Genomic DNA, 15,795 nt, shown 5'->3' with positions numbered 1-15,795 from the left:
GCTCCCTGTATTCTGCTTTTAGGATCTCATCCCTTTTTTCCCTATGTTGTTTGTACCGATGTGTACCACAACCACTGCTGTTCACCCTCCCCCTCCAGAATTTCCTGTACCCGCTCCGAGACATCCCTGACCCTAGCACCAAGAAGGCAACATACCATCCTGGAGTCTCGTTTGTGGCCACAGAAATGCCTGTCTCTTCCCCTTACAATTGAATCTCCTATAACTATTGCACTGTCACACTTATTACCCCTTCCCTCTGCAGCAGAACCGACCATGGTGCCACGAGTTTAGCTTTTGCTGTTTTCCCCTGAGAGGCCATTCCCCTCAACAGTATCCAAAGTGGTATATCTGTTCTGCAGGGGAATGGCCGCAGGAGATTCCTGCACTACCTGCCTCGCTCTCTTGCTCTGTCTGGTGGTCACCCATTCCCTTCCTGCCTGCGGAGTCTGAGTCTGCGGTGTGACCACCTCCCTAGACGTGCTATCCACGATACTCTCCGACTCGTGGATCCTCCACAGTGTCTCCAGCCGCCGCTCCAGCTCTGAAACTCGAGCTTCCGGAAGCTGTAACTGGAGACACTTCCTGCAGACATGCTGACCCTGGGGACTGGAACTGTCCCCGCCTGCCACATTGAGCATGAGGAGCAGACGACGGCTTGGAGCTGTCCTGCCATGATTTATTACTTTAAATCAAACCTTTGAAATTAAATTTTAGAAAGACATTTGTGTCAGATTAAATCCAATCCCCATATACTATTTAATTAGATTCATCCCTCTTGATCTGACAACAAATTTAAAAGAGTTATTTAATTGAAATTAAAATAGTTATTAAATCAACTTAAAAATAGTTATTTAAGTCAAATTTTAAAATTGTAATGCAAATCAACATAAAAATAGTAATCTAACTCAAATCAAAACTAATATTTAAATCAGCAACTCCCGATATTCAAATTTAACCCGGTCTGCCTTTCAGCCAATCAGGTCACAGTTTCGTGTGATGTCACTTTACGGGGTTATTTTCAATTTTGAAACAGACAATCAGGTGTCTTACTGATAACGCTCTGTATTGAAGTCTCGCCTCGCTCTCCGCGCTCTTTATTGAAGTCTCGCCCTCTCTCCCCGTGCTCTGTATTGAAGTCTCGCCCTCTCTCTCCGTGCTCTTTATTGAAGTCTCACCCTTTCTCTCTCTCCGTGCTCTTTATTGAAGTCTCGCCCTCTCTCTCTCTCCGTGCCCTTTATTGAAGTCTCGCCCTTGCTCTCTCTCTGCTCTTTATGGAAATCTCTTTATGAGCTCCCATCTTGAACCACGGCAGTCTGTATGGTGCAGGTACACCCACGGTGCTGTTAGGGAGGGAGTTCCAGGATTTTGACCCAACGGCAGAGAAGGAACGGCGATACATTTCCAATTCAGGGTGGTGGGTGAGTTGGAGAGGAACAGGCGGTGACGTTCCCTTTTATCTGCTGCCCTTGTCATTCCAGATGGTAGGGGTCGTGGGTTTGAAAGGTGTAACTGAGGTATTGGACAGGGGAATGTCAGTGGACGTTATTCATCTGGGCATCCAGAAGGAATTTGAACCCTCAAGAGTATTGAAAGTCAGAGAGATCTTGGTGCACAGGTCACTGAAAGGGGCAACACAGGTGGAGAAGGTAGTCAAGAAGGCATACGGCATGCTTGCCTTCATTGGCCGGGGCATTGAGTATAAAAATTGGCAAGCCATGTTGCAGCTGTATAGAACCTTAGTTCGGCCACACTTGGAGTATAGTGTTCAATTCTGGTCGCCACACTACGAGAAGGATGTGGAGGCTTTAGAGAGGGCGCAGAAGAGATTTACCAGGACGTTGCCTGCTATGGAGGGCATTAGCTATGAGGAGCGGTTGAATAAACTCGGTTTAGGGCAGCACGGTGGCGCAGTGGGTTAGCCCTGCTGCCTCAAGACACTGAGGTCCCAGGTTCGATCCCGGCTCTGGGACACTGTCAGTGTGGAGTTTGCACATTCTCCCCGTGTTTGCGTGGGTTTTGCCCCCACAACCCAAAGATGTGTAGGCTAGGTGGATTGGCCATGCTAAATTGCCCCTTAATTGGAAAAATGAATTGGGTACTCTAAATTTTAAAAAAAAATAAACTCGGTTTGTTCTCACTGGAACGACAGAGGTTGAGGGGCGACCTGATAGATGTCTACAAAATTATGAGGGGCATAGACAGAGCGGATAGTCAGAGACATTTTCCCAGGGTAGAGGGGTCAATTACTAGGGGGCATAGGTTTAAGGTGCGAGGGGCAAGGTTTAGAGGAGTTATGCGACGCAACTTTTTTACACAGAGGGTAGTGGGTGCCTGGAACTCGCTGCCAGAGGAGGTGGTGAAACCAGGCATGATAGTGACGTTTAAGGGGCATCTTGACAAATACATGAATAGGATGGGAATAGAGGGATACGGACCCCGGAAGTGTAGAAGATTTTAGTTTAGACGGGCAGCATGGTCGGCGTGGGTTTGGAGGGCCGAAGGTCCTGTTCCTGTGCTGTACTTTTCTTTGTTCTTTGTGTTCTTTGTTCTTCATCAGAGGTTTATTGGCTCGGTTGGGGGAATGGGCTGAATGGAAGGCGACAGTTGGGATAACAAGCAAGTGCTCCAAATGGCAGCTGCATCCGGCGAGGATCTGTATTCAGGCTTCAACTATTCACCGTTTATTAATGACTTCGATGTCAGGATAGCAAGCCACACGTTCAGATTTGCTGATAGCACAGAGAGCATTGTAAAGAGTGCAGTGACAAACATAAAATTACATTAATAAATGAAGTGAATGGACAAAATTGACAGATTGATTTCAATGTAGTAAATGTGAAGCCATGCACGTTGAATCTAAATCGACTAGAACATGGTACATTCTAAATAGTGAAAAGCCACAGAACTAAGGTCCAAAGAGTATTGATATCCAGGGACAAATTATGGGGGATGGGGGTGTGGGGGGGGGGGGGGGGGGGGGGGGTGACTTGACATGCACAGCCTCAAAACCGAAATTATCTAAAATCCGAAAAGCTATCCTTGCTGAAGGTTTCAGATAACAGACACGGGACCTGTACCTTGCTTGAGTATCAATAGGATGACGATCAAGTTCCCTGTCGGATGAAGTAACTTCCCTGCACCTCTTCAAAATTGTGCCACCGGACCTTTAATGTCCACCTGAGAGATGTCAGTTTGATAGCTCTCCCAAAAGATGCCACCTCCAACAGTGTTACACTCCCTCAGTATTGCGTGATGTGGAGATGCCGGCGTTGGACTGGGGTGAGCACAGTAAGAAGTCTGACAACACCAGGTTAAAGTCCAACAGGTTTGTTTCAAATCACTAGCTTCCGGAGCACTGCTCCTTCCTCAGGTCCTCAGGAAGGAGCAATGCTCTCCGAAAGCTAGTGATTTGAAACAAACCTGTTGGACTTTAACCTGGTGTTGTGAGACTTCTTACTGTGCTCAGTGTTGCGTGGGAGAGTCAGCCTCAAGTCCTTTGGGCTCAAGGCCTGGAGTAAGAAAGAGTTCAGTCACTACCTTCTGACTCAGCGTGGGACCACCAGCTGAGCCACAAGCAGGCACTGCAATCACATCTCGGGGAAGGAAAACAGATCATGCAATCGTTCGAGAACAGACCTTGGGAGCTACGAGCCAGAAGCCAGTTCCAAAAAAAGGGCAAATGCGTCAGAGGCTGAGAACAAAGATCGGGTGAGGAGTGTCGCCCACAGTTCTTGTTCCGTCGTGGCAGATGGGCCCAGTTGCCAGGTTCCCATGACAACAGAGAAGTCTTTGCTTCAGCAAAAGTCTTTTGAGGAGGAAGTGATGATGCTCACCAGAGTTTGCAGCGATGGATGCTCTCAACGGCAGGAGGAGTGCCAACAAGCAGCTCTTACTCCTTCAGTTATTCACACGGATTCCCGTTTATCATTCGGTTTACTTTTTGGGCTCTTGCTTTTAAAGATACTCAAGGATTGGGTTCGGGAAAGGGGCAAGCCCTCCCCCATTCCTGAAGGTTTTCCAGTGACTCCTGTGGGAAGCGCGCGTGCGTGAAGATTAGAGAAGTTGAGATTGGCCTCGGTCACTGTGTCCGCCAACCCCCCACCACCTCCCCCCCCCCCCCCATTGGTCACTGAGCTATTGACGCTCGTCATCGACGATCATGCTTGAGTGGGGTGACCATTTCAGTGAGGACCTCGACAGTGGGCCGCAGGTGTCAAAATACATCCCAGGCGGTAGTCAGAAGTCATCGGGTGAGGAGAAGGGAACTTTTGATGAAGGAAGTTGAGAGACAGGAACAGGATTTGGCTAATCAACCCCTCGGGCCTATTCTCAAATTCAGCCGTGTCCTACCTTCATTTAGCCACTTGCTTCTATTCTCCCGTCTGCTGACAAAAAAGTATCCACCTCAGCCTTGAAATTTTTTAATTAACCTTGACAGCCTTGCGGTGAGTATGTTTCCAATTTGGGTGAAGATGTGCTTCCTCACATCACCCCCTGAATGGGTCAGCTCTCAGTTTTAGGATGCCTCCTCCTTCTGGGCACCAAATCTCCCCACCCCACACCCACCACCGTCAGAGGAATATTTTCCCTGTATCAACCATATCAAATCCTTTAATCATCTTGTACAACAGAAAATCTACCTGCAACTGTTTTTGAATAGTGACAGGGCCCCGGGTTTGATCCCAGCCTCGGGTGACTGTATGGGGTTTGCACGTTCTCCCTGTGTCTGCGTGGGTTTGCTCCCACAGTCCAAAGATGTGCAGGCACGGTGGATCGGCCATGATTAATTGCTCCTTACGACAGGGGCCCGGGTTCGATCCCAGCCTCGGGTGACTGTATGGGGTTTGCACGTTCTCCCTGTGTCTGCGTGGGTTTGCTCCCACAGTCCAAAGATGTGCAGGCACGGTGGATCGGCCATGATTAATTGCTCCTTAGCGGCCAATAGGTTGGGTGGAGTTACGGGGATAGGACGGGGCCGTGGGCCTGGGTTGGGTGCTCCTTCGGAGGGTCGGTGCAGACTGGATGGGCCGAATGGCCTCCTCCTGCACTGCAGAGATTCTGTAGATGCTAGAATGTCTGACAGGCAACGAATTAAAAAATGACCTGTAGGCCTCTTGGTTGGCAACATGAAGAAATTTGATTAAGGAATATGAAACAAAGAGAGAAGAAACTTAGCAAGTAAAAAGAGAAGACTTCTATTCATACCATGCCTTTATACATCTGTCATGATGTGGAGATGCCGGCGTTGGACTGGGGTGAGCACAGTAAGAAGTCTTACAACACCAGGTTAAAGTCCAACAGGTTTGTTTCAAACACGAGCTTTCGGAGCACGGCTCCTTCTTCACCTGAAGAAGGAGCCGTGCTCCGAAAGCTCGTGTTTGAAACAAACCTGTTGGACTTTAACCTGGTGTTGTAAGACTTCTTACTGTGCTTTATACATCTGAGCACCACCTGGGGAATCACAAAGCGCCTTCTCACCCAGTGAAGCTCTTTTGAAGCGTAGTCACTGGTGTAGGAACTGGGGCACACAGCAAGCACCCACCCACGGCAGTTAAATCTGCTTCAGTTGCTGGGCTCGGACGCCAGGGGGGAAACTCCCTCCGACCCGAGCGATGTCTACATCCGCCTGACAGGGCACCTGGAGCCCGGTTTAACGAGGCCAGCCTAGACGGCCCCACCTCTGACCGTGTAGCGCTCCCTCAGCCTTGCACTCGAGTGCTGGCCCAGACGATGTGCGCCAGTCGCTGAGGTGAGGCTCAAAGACATTTTGACTCAGAGACGAGCACACCATTTTGAGGTATTTTGAGGTGAGTGAGCACTTTTGTTTGAAATTCCTCGTGCCTCTCTCTACTTTGAACGGGATAATTAGAAAACTGTTGACAGATTCTGGATGAAAGCATTGAGTGGCAGCAGCCGAGAACACCAATAATGAGGAAGAAAAATCCTGTATTCCTGTCACATCTTTCCTCAGGATGTTTCAGTGTGCTTCACAGGCATTGGGAGGCAAATATGTACAAGATTTTCCATTTATTTAGCGGTTGGAGCATATCAAAGTATTCTACAGCCAATGAAATGTAGGAGCCAATTTTCACATGAAGGTCCCATTAACAATTTATTTTTTATTCATGCGGCACGGTAGCACAGTGGTTAGCACCATTGCTGCACAACACCAGGGTCCCAGGTTCGATTCCCGGCTTGGGTCACTGTCTGTCAGGAGTCTGCACGATCTCCCCGTGTCTGCGTGGGTTTCCTCCGGGTGCTCTGGTTTCCTCCCACAAGTCCCGAAAGACGTGCTGTTAGGTGAATTGGACATTCTGAATTCTCCCTCTGTGTACCCGAACAGGTGCCGGGATGTGGCGACTGGGGGCTTTTCACAGTAACTTCATTGCAGTCTTAATGTAAGCCTACTTGTTGACAATAAAGATTATTATTATGTGAGCGTCTCTGGCTGGGCCCACCCCTGATCCCTGAGGGGCTTGCTCGTCTATTTATGAGGGCGGTTAAGAGTCACAAGGTGGCCAAACCAGATAACGACCCCAGAGGACATTAGTGAACCTGATGGGTTTCATGGTCGTCATTGGACTTTTTAATTCCAGATCTTTGTTGAATTCAAATTTTACCATCTGCTGCGGTGGGACTTGAACCTGTGACCCCAGAGCAATGCCCCGGGGCCCTGAATTACTGGTCCGTCGACAATACCACTGCATCACCACCTCCGCATTGACTATCCGGATCATGAATTTAAATATTGGCTGGGACACCAGCGAGAACCCCCCCCTGCTCCTCTTTGATTGGTGTTCTGATTTGACATCCAGCCGACCGGCCTGCTGGAGCTATCAGTTTAATAGCCCACCCCAAAGGCAGCACTTTTGACAATGCAGCGCTCCCTCAGTACCGCACTGGAGGGTCAGCCTCGATTTTGTGTTCAGGTCTGTGGAGTGGGATTTAATCCCACAACCTTCGGACTTGAGGAGGCAGTGCGAGCCATTACCCTATGACTAATACTAACTAATCTACTGCCGTAAAATGAGACATGCCGTTGAAGCTTTTAATCTTGCATTTATCAGGACAAGAGTGCCAAATTTTAACGGCGGCAACAATTTATACCTCATGCGGAAAGGCTACTGTTGGCAAGTCAACTCTGATTGGTTGAGGCATTGCAGCGGGCACCATAACAATCCATCAACCAATCAGAATCAACTTGCCTACTTATCAGCATGCTTCCCTCATGCAGTGTGAATTGTTGCTCCCTTTGAAATTCTTGCGTCTGTCCTGATGAGTGCCAGGGAAAAAGCTTCGACAGCATGTATCTTTTTTTCAGCAATTATCAAATTCTCTGCTACCCAGCGGCTATTTGATCTCCTATTTCCAGAAGGCCAAGTTTGCCAGCTCAGCTTCCCTTACTCCCTGTGGCCAGTACTTTGAGGCGGGTCCTACCTTTACCCAACCCTTAATCGGCTCCACAATGAATGGTTTTGCTGGTGCAGTGTTACATAAGAACAAAATGTTTATTTTCCAGGAAAAAATCCAATTCGTGGTTGAGTACTGGCTGGTTCACCATGATCATCGCCCTTGAACTTTGCGACAGAGTTGACGTCTATGGCATGGTCCCGCCTAACCACTGCAAGTAGGTCTCAACTCTCACGGCATTGATGTTGACTTCCCGTCCGTCCCCCCCCCCCCCCCCCCCCCCCCACATGGCCCATAGTATTCAGTGGTTTAATTATTCTGCACTCGATTATGAGAGTCTAGTAACTGATCTATGCTCACTGTGATTGATTAGTTAAGCCTGGGTGTGGACACAGAAGATACTAGAAGCCTGAGTGCAGGCGTGTTGTGCTTGCAGAGGTGTTTAGGAAACTCTTGTAAATACACCTGCAGGACATTTGGAAATAGCGCCTTCTCCGAATAGATCTGAGATTTATGAAATGGACAACAACCACCTCAAACGGAAAAATCTCGTTGTGCGAGCCCTGACACTGGAGAGGATCACAACTGAGCCTAATCCCTGCTTCACTCGACCTGAGCACATACCTTTCAGCAGATATTATATATTGATTTCACCACCAGCCCTCCCCCCCGCCCCGCCTAGAATGGGGACTGAGACATCTTGTGAATCCAATTAACTCAGAACAGAATATGAATCAAGGCTGCGATCATGTGGCCCCCTTTTAGTAACATTTACCCTGGTGTTTTAAGAACAAGTGATGAAGCCAGCGTCTATTGCCTATCCCTTGTTTCCCCTTCAGAAGGTGAGTCTCCACCTGGAGCCCCTGCGGTCCGTGTGCAGTCCATCGTGCTGTTAGGGAGGGAATTCCAGGATGCTCACCCGGTGATAGTCCGGGAATGGCAGCGTATGTCCAAGTCCAGTGTTCAGAAGCACCGGCTGCCCTTGTTCTCCGGGATGATGTGTGTCGCTGATTTGGAAGGCGCTGTGGAATAGGCCCTGGTAGGTAGCTGCAGTTATCATAGGGATAGTACACACCACACAGGCCATTCAAGCTACTGAACTGATCCGCTGTTTGATCTTGCATTCACCCTTGATCGCCTCCAACAGAATTAAGGGGGAAAATTGCATTTGTTTGTAGCCGATTAAACACTTCCGAAGCAGGGTGACTGCGATGAACAGCTACAACACTGGCATCTACCCAGCAATGTGGAGAATTGCCCAGGTGTGTCCTGTACACAAGAAACAGGACAAATCCAACCCAGCCATTTACCTCCCTATCAGTCTAGTCTCCATCATCAGCAAAGTGATGGAAGGGGTCAACCAACAGTGTTATCAGGCAGCACTTACTCAGCAATAACCTGCTCACGGACACTCAGTTTGGGTTCCACCAGGGTCACTCAGCTCCTGACCTCATTACAGCCTTGGTTCAAACATGGACAAAAGAGCTGAACGCCAGAGGTGAGGTGAGAGTTTCTGCCCTTGACATCAAAGCAGCATTTGACCGAATGTGGCATCAAGGAGCCCTAGCTAAACCGGAGTCAATGGGAATCAGGGGGGAAACTTTTCGTTGGTTGGAGTCATACCTGGCACAAATTAAGATGGTTGTGGTGGTTGGAGGTCAATCATTTCAGTCCCAGGACACCACTGCAGGAGTTCCTCAGGGTAATGTCCTAGGCCCAACCATCTTCAGCTGCTTCATTAATGACCTCCCTTCCAGCATAAGGCCAGAAGTGGGGATGATGTTCCGCACCATTCGTGACTCCTCAGATAATGAAGCAGTCCATGTCCAAATGCAGCAAGACCTGGACAATATCCAGGCTTGGGCTGACACAGTGTCAAGTTACATTTGCTCCACACAAGTGCCAGGCAATGAGAGGATCTAACAACGTCCCTTGACATTCAATGGCATTACCAACCCCCACTGAATCCCCCACAATCAACATCCATGGGGTTACCATCGATCAGAAACTGAACTGGACTAACCACATTAATACTGTGGCTACCAGGGCAGGTCAAAGACTAGGAATCCTATGGCCAGTAACTCATCTCCTGATTGCCCAAAGTCTGTCTACCATCTACAAGGCACAAGTCAGGAGTAATGGAATACTCTCCACTTGCCTGGATGAGTGCAGCTCCAACAACACTCAAGAAGCTCAACACCATCCAGGACAAAGCAGCCGCTTGATTGGCACCCCATCCACAAACATTCAAACCCTCCACCACCTACGAACAGTAGCAGCCATGTGTACCATCGACAAGATGCACTGCAGTAACTTACCAAGGTTCCTTAGACATCACCTTCCAAACCCTCAACCACTACCATCTAGAAGGATAGTATACAGTAGATTCCTGGGAACCCCACTACCTGGAGGTTCCCTTCCAAGTCGCTCACCATCCTGACTTGGAAATATATCGCCGTTTCTTCACTGTGGCTGGGGCACCACCCTGGAACTCCCTCCCTAACAGCACAGCGGGTGTACCTACACCTCAAGGACTGCAGCGGTTCAAGAAGGCAACTCACCTCCACCTTCTGAGGGCAATTAGGGATGGGCAATAAATACTGGCCTAACCAGCGACGCTCACGTCCCGTAAATGAATCGTCCGGTCAAACGTCAACAGCAGGAATTGAAATTGGAAAGTGCAGTCAGACTCTTGAAGCTTAAGCCTATTTTTTTGGATATTAAATTTCTGGACGTCCATCACTAATCACAAATAACCCAATGAAACGTGACTCAGGCATTCCACAATGAAATTATCTGCAGTGCATTGTAGAATATTTAACTTTTTATTAATGCTTTGCAGAGCTCGATTGACACGCTGGAAGGTGTCACACAGAGAGATTCTGGTTTACATCCACACTAATTGGCAGTTCTCATCCTTAATTGTCAAAAAAAAAAACAAGACAACGAGTTATAATGTCTGACTGGTGTGACAGCTTTCACATTAATACCCACTGCTGCATGTCTCACCCTGTCATTAGGAAACTTGGAAGAATTGTTTTGTAAATCACAGTTAAACTCTTTACCAGAACAAAGCAGGCGAAGAATCTGCTGTCGTTTGCACTGCGGACAGGTTTGATTCAGTGAATAATGTTACTGTTAATCTTTGTTGTGTTACTTCCGTCTGCAGATTATAAAGCAGAGGTTTATAGAAATGCATTAATTTGACATGACTGTGACAGCACTGTGTTTAATTTATCTTGATGCAGAAGGCAGTTAGAAGATATTTAGAACTTTGGAGATGTATCTTTCTTTAATCGTCAGAGGAAGAGATAGAAACATTACAGAGAGAGAGAGAGAAAAGGCCTTTCAGCCTGCGAGGCCTTGTCTACTTGGGGCCTATACACTGTCACTCAGTCGTGGAGCCCTCTCCCCTATCAGCAGCAATTGTCACTCTCTAGCCGTGAGTAACACTGACTTCATTCCTTGAAAAGGTCAGACAGTGGGGGCGATTCTCCCACATAATGACTAAGTGACAGGTGGATAAGCCACCACAGGCTGAAAGGCCTTTTCACCCCATCTCTCTCGCTCTGTTATGTTTTATGAAATCAGAGTCCACTTTCTATCCTCACAATTACAGAAAGATAAATCTCCGAAATTCGAAATATCTTTTCACAGCCTTCTGCGTCAGTATAAACTGGACAAGGTGCTGTCATGGTCGAAGGTTGCCACGCGCCAGGGTGCCAGCCCCTCTCCCTGACCACCCGGGGACTCCAATGGCCTCTGAACCCCTCCCCTGACATGGCCATCCCAACCGGTTTCTGTTTCTGGAGACAAGTTGGGATACCCTCAATCGCGACACAGGAGAGAAGATAGATGATTCAAAGGCTTTAATCATCAGAGAACTGTACAGCAGCCGAGACGTGTGCTCATTACATGCTGCCTGAGTGAGCCTTGTCTTATATACCGTTTCCTGGGGGCGGAGCCAGAGGCGGAGTCCCCCAGGGTTCCAAGCCCGGTCTTAAAGGGCCAATGCATTAAAGGTAAGGTACCGTTACAGCAGCTACTGATAACATTCATCACACAAGTGATGATTCCCACCGGTATCATGCTGTGCCAGTGGGAGTGGGAATTCCCGGGAGCTGGGAGACCCCAGCTTCGGACGGGCTGGGGATATTTAAATTAGTTTCAAGATTCATTGGGCGTGAACCAGATTGTGTCGGGTGTTGCAGGCTGCGAGCATCGTGCTCCATTCTCGACTGGCACAACCCCGTTTAGCGGCCATCTAGCTATTCTCCAGGGATAGTGGGAGGTCCACCAGGCGCAACAGGGCTGTAGAATCGCACCCCAGTGTCTCAAATGTCAGCTCCGTCAGAAACCAACCTGGCTTCTTTCTAAAGGTGCCTTGTTTGCTTCTCACTGAGGATGTTTATAAGGTTAGTCCTTTTATCCAGGATTGTCTTACATGGGAACCCATTGTCTGAGAGGCAGCTCTGTGCATTATTGGACAGCATTTGCTAAATAATCCTGACAACCAATTTAAGATGGTCAGTCGGGCTCACAGTGTGGCTCATCTGCATATATTAATACACAGGGTTATGTTTTTTGCAGACAGAAAGAACATGTATTTCTGTCTGCAGCACGGTAGCATAGTGGTTAGCATAAATGCTTCACAGCTCCAGGGTCCCAGGTTCGATTCCCGGCTGGGTCACTGTCTGTGCGGAGTCTGCACGTCCTCCCCGTGTGTGCGTGGGTTTCCACCGGGTGCTCCGGTTTCCTCCCACAGTCCAAAGATGTGCGGGTTAGGTGGATTGGCCATGCTAAATTGCCCGTAGTGTCCTAAAAAGTAAGGTTAAGGGGGTGTTGTTGGGTTACGGGTATAGGGTGGATACGTGGGTTTGAGTAGGGTGATCATTGCTCGGCACAACATTGAGGGCCGAAGGGCCTGTTCTGTGCTGTACTGTTCTATGTTCTATGTTCTATGTATACGCATTGCAACTGTTACAGCTAAACAAAATAGGTGATAGCCATTCGCTGGTTCATTCCTCAGAGCACTGCCTTGACTAATCAGAATCAAACTGCCTGGTTTAAGTTTCAAACAATCGTTGGCAGTTAACTGCCAATCACTATTGACTGGTGCATTCTCTCTGGCAATGCATCTACCAATCAGAGTCCACTGGCCAACTGATCAGCACCTTCTTCCCATACAGTATGATGTTGTTGTTTCCCCTGACATTGGTATTGGTATTCTTGTGATTGCCCTGATGAGTGCAAGACAAAAAGCTTTGACAGAATGTCTTTTTTTCTGCCATACTCCTGCTCTTCCTTCACTAAGCAGCCGTTCTTCAAGTTCAAACTCTTATGTGTGAAAAACGAAAATAAAACATTTTTGGATCCTGTGTTGTGTCTGTGAATTCTGAGACTGAGATTGAGCAGGCAATGTGTTTGCTGTACCTCAGTGTCATAGCTTCCAGCTGTGCGAAAAGCAAATAAAACATTCTCTCAATCTCTCCTTGAGTTCTTGCCTGTGGAAACAGAGGCTGGGATTCTCCGTTGCGAGTTCCGCCTTGTTGCCGCTGTCAGCGAGGAAAGAGACTTTGGTGCTCAGACCGGAGAATCTCGGCGGTGTGAACGGACGGAGAATCCTCCCCAGTCTCTCCCTGTTTACTCTGACAAAAGGCACCTCATGTGAAAGACAAGTCTGCAGCACTCGCCCAGGACTGCACTGACATGCTGGCCTAGCTTACACCATTAAGCCCTGAAGCAGAGCTTGACCCTACAAACTTCTCGCTCAGGCTGGGGTAGTTTACAACGGAGATAAGTTAACACCGATGGATTACTCTGAAGATGCTACCAAGTAAAAGCAAGTCGGCCTTTAGATTGCCTCAAGTCTTCCATTGCGAAGAGAGGGCGGCACGGTCGCACAGTGGTTCGCACGGTTGCTTCACAGAGCCGGGGGACCCGGGTTCAATACCCGGCTTGGGTCACTGTCTGTGCGGAGGCTGCATGTTCTCCCCGTGTCTGTGTGGGTTTCCTCCGGGTGCTCCGGTTTCCTCCCACAAGTCCCGAAAGACGTGTTCATTAGGTGAATTGGACATTCTGACTTTGCCTTCAGTGTACCCGAACAGGCGCCGGAGTGTGGCGACTAGGGGATTTTCAGTCTGGGTGGAGTTTGCACCTTCTCCCCCATGTCTGTGTGGGTTTCCTCCGGGTGCTCCGGTTTCCTCCCACAGTCCAAATATGTGCAGATTAGGTGGATTGGCCATGATAAAATTGCCTCTTATTGTCCAAAAGGGCAGGTGGGGTTACTGGGTTACGGGGATACAGTGGAGGTGTGGGGTTAAGTCAGGTGCTCTTTCAGTAGGTCAGTGCAGACTCGATGGGCCGAATGGCCTCCTTCTGCACTGTTGATTCTATGATATGATACAAATAATACAGTCTGAGGTAAACAGGGTGAAGAGCAGAAGGCAAATCAAAATGAAAATGTGTAGCAGTCACCTAGAAACCTCTGTGACAAAAGCCTTTCTGTGGTGTGGACGGGAACTCCACGTCAGTCAGAAGTATTGACTGTAGATTTGTGTCACAGAGCAACATGAGCACCCAGAGACTGTCTTTGTGGAAGCTTTAGACCTTTTCCTATCCACTTTTGAGAATCAAAAAAATGTGTGGCTTTCCTGAAACCTTTACCAGCCTTATTTGTTCACCATGTTTCTGGGTTAGCTCCAACTTCCAGTTCCAGGCACCGCCCTTCAGGAATGCCTCAGGGAGGGTGCAGAAGTGATTCCCAGGAATGGTTCCAGGGATGGAGGGCTTTAGTTGGAGGGATGGTGGAGAAGCTGGGCTTGTTCCTCTTGGAGCAGGAAAGGTGAGGAGGAAATTTGATAGGGATGTTCAAAATCCTCGACTGGACAGGGCAGGAAGCGGAGAAACCGTTCCCATTGACGGCATGGGTGAAGGACCAGGGTTCGCGGGTTTTATAGCTGAGGAACCAAAAGCGACATGCCGGGAAACGTTTGCACAGTGGTTAGGATCTGGAATGCACTGCCTGAGAGCGTGGTGGAATCGGGGCTTTCAAAGGGGAGTTGGGATGAGGCCCTGAAGAGAAAGGTGGGGGGGGGGGGGGGGGGGGGGGGGGCGCCGAACCAGCTGAGTTGCTGTTGCAGAGAGCCGGTGGGGACATAACAAGGCTGTCAACCCCCTTCTGTGCTGTAGCTCTTCTGTAAGTTGTGGTGTGGAGCAACAGGAACATTGATCAGCTTGGAGAGACTGCGTCGCAGAAACTGCAGAATCAAACCTAAAACTAAGGAGGTGACTAATCTCTTCTCAGGATATCATAGAATCCTTACAGTGCAGGAGGAGGCCATTCAGCCCATCAACTCTACACAAACCATCCAAAACATCACCCGACCTGGGTCCACACCCTAACCCCATAATTTAACCTACACATTTTTGGACAGTAAGGGGGAATTTAGCATGGCCAATCCACCTAACCTGCACATCTATGGACTGTGGGAGGAAACCGGAGCTCCCGGAGGAAACCCACGCAGACACGGGGAGAACGTGCTGACTCCACACAGTCACCCAAAGTCAGAATCGAACCCGGGTCCCTATGAGGTAACAGTGTTAACCACTGTGCTATCCTGGGAATTGTTATTGTTCATCGCTAGTTGCTCTGGGTACAACTGAGAGTCCATTGCAGAGAAGCAACTCTGTTGGTGCAGCACTGGAGTTACATGAACGAATGGCCAGAAACAGCAGGGTAGAGGTGGCAGCATAATGGCTTTGCAACTGGGCTAGTAATTCTGAGACATGGACTAATCATTTGCAGGTGCGGGTTCAAATTCCACCCTTGCAACCATGAAATTACGGGACCGTCATAAATCCGTGTGATCCACTCATGACGTCAGGATTTACATTCTGTGAATGAATAAGTCAAAATATGAATATTGTTGAAAATAGAGACAGGTTGCCAAAGAATCTTGCACTCATCAGAACACGCACAAGAATGTCAAATTTCAGCAATCACAAGAATTAATGCTGCGGAAGACAAGGGTGCTCATTGCTTTGCAAGTCAATTCTAATTGCCAGTGGGGAAAGCAACTTCCCGAGTAATTTAAAAATGGTACAAGGTTTGGGCATATTCCTTTTGTTTGCAGAGAATGGGTCCCTGTGTGTTAATGTATGTCGCTTCCAGCAAGCGTGAATGAGCCAAGTTACGAGCTTGACTGATTATCTTCAATTGGTTGTCAGTGTAGCCATTAGCATACTCAGGGTTGTTCAGCAAGTGCTGCCCAATAGCAGAATCACATCTAACAGTCGATGTTTTGCGTTTTGCAAGACGCTGAGTACTGTCTGCATTCTGCCCATTACAAAAAAAGGAACAAAAGATTCCATTCTCTCAAGATA

General features: G+C 48.5%; 1 protein-coding gene across 1 annotated transcript in view; it reads left to right on the top strand.

The window, feature by feature from the left end:
• Positions 1-15,795, top strand: part of st6galnac5a (ST6 (alpha-N-acetyl-neuraminyl-2,3-beta-galactosyl-1,3)-N-acetylgalactosaminide alpha-2,6-sialyltransferase 5a) — a 59,798-nt gene that overhangs the window by 41,437 nt on the left and 2,566 nt on the right. Inside the window, exon 3 of the mRNA XM_038793760.1 lies at positions 7,520-7,627. Coding sequence (XP_038649688.1) covers positions 7,520-7,627 — 108 coding nt within the window. The remainder of the gene's footprint in view (positions 1-7,519; positions 7,628-15,795) is intronic.

The sequence above is a fragment of the Scyliorhinus canicula genome, chromosome 4 (assembly GCF_902713615.1).
Source record: "Scyliorhinus canicula chromosome 4, sScyCan1.1, whole genome shotgun sequence".
Classification (NCBI taxonomy): domain Eukaryota; kingdom Metazoa; phylum Chordata; class Chondrichthyes; order Carcharhiniformes; family Scyliorhinidae; genus Scyliorhinus; species Scyliorhinus canicula.
This window is presented reverse-complemented; position numbering and strand designations above follow the sequence as displayed.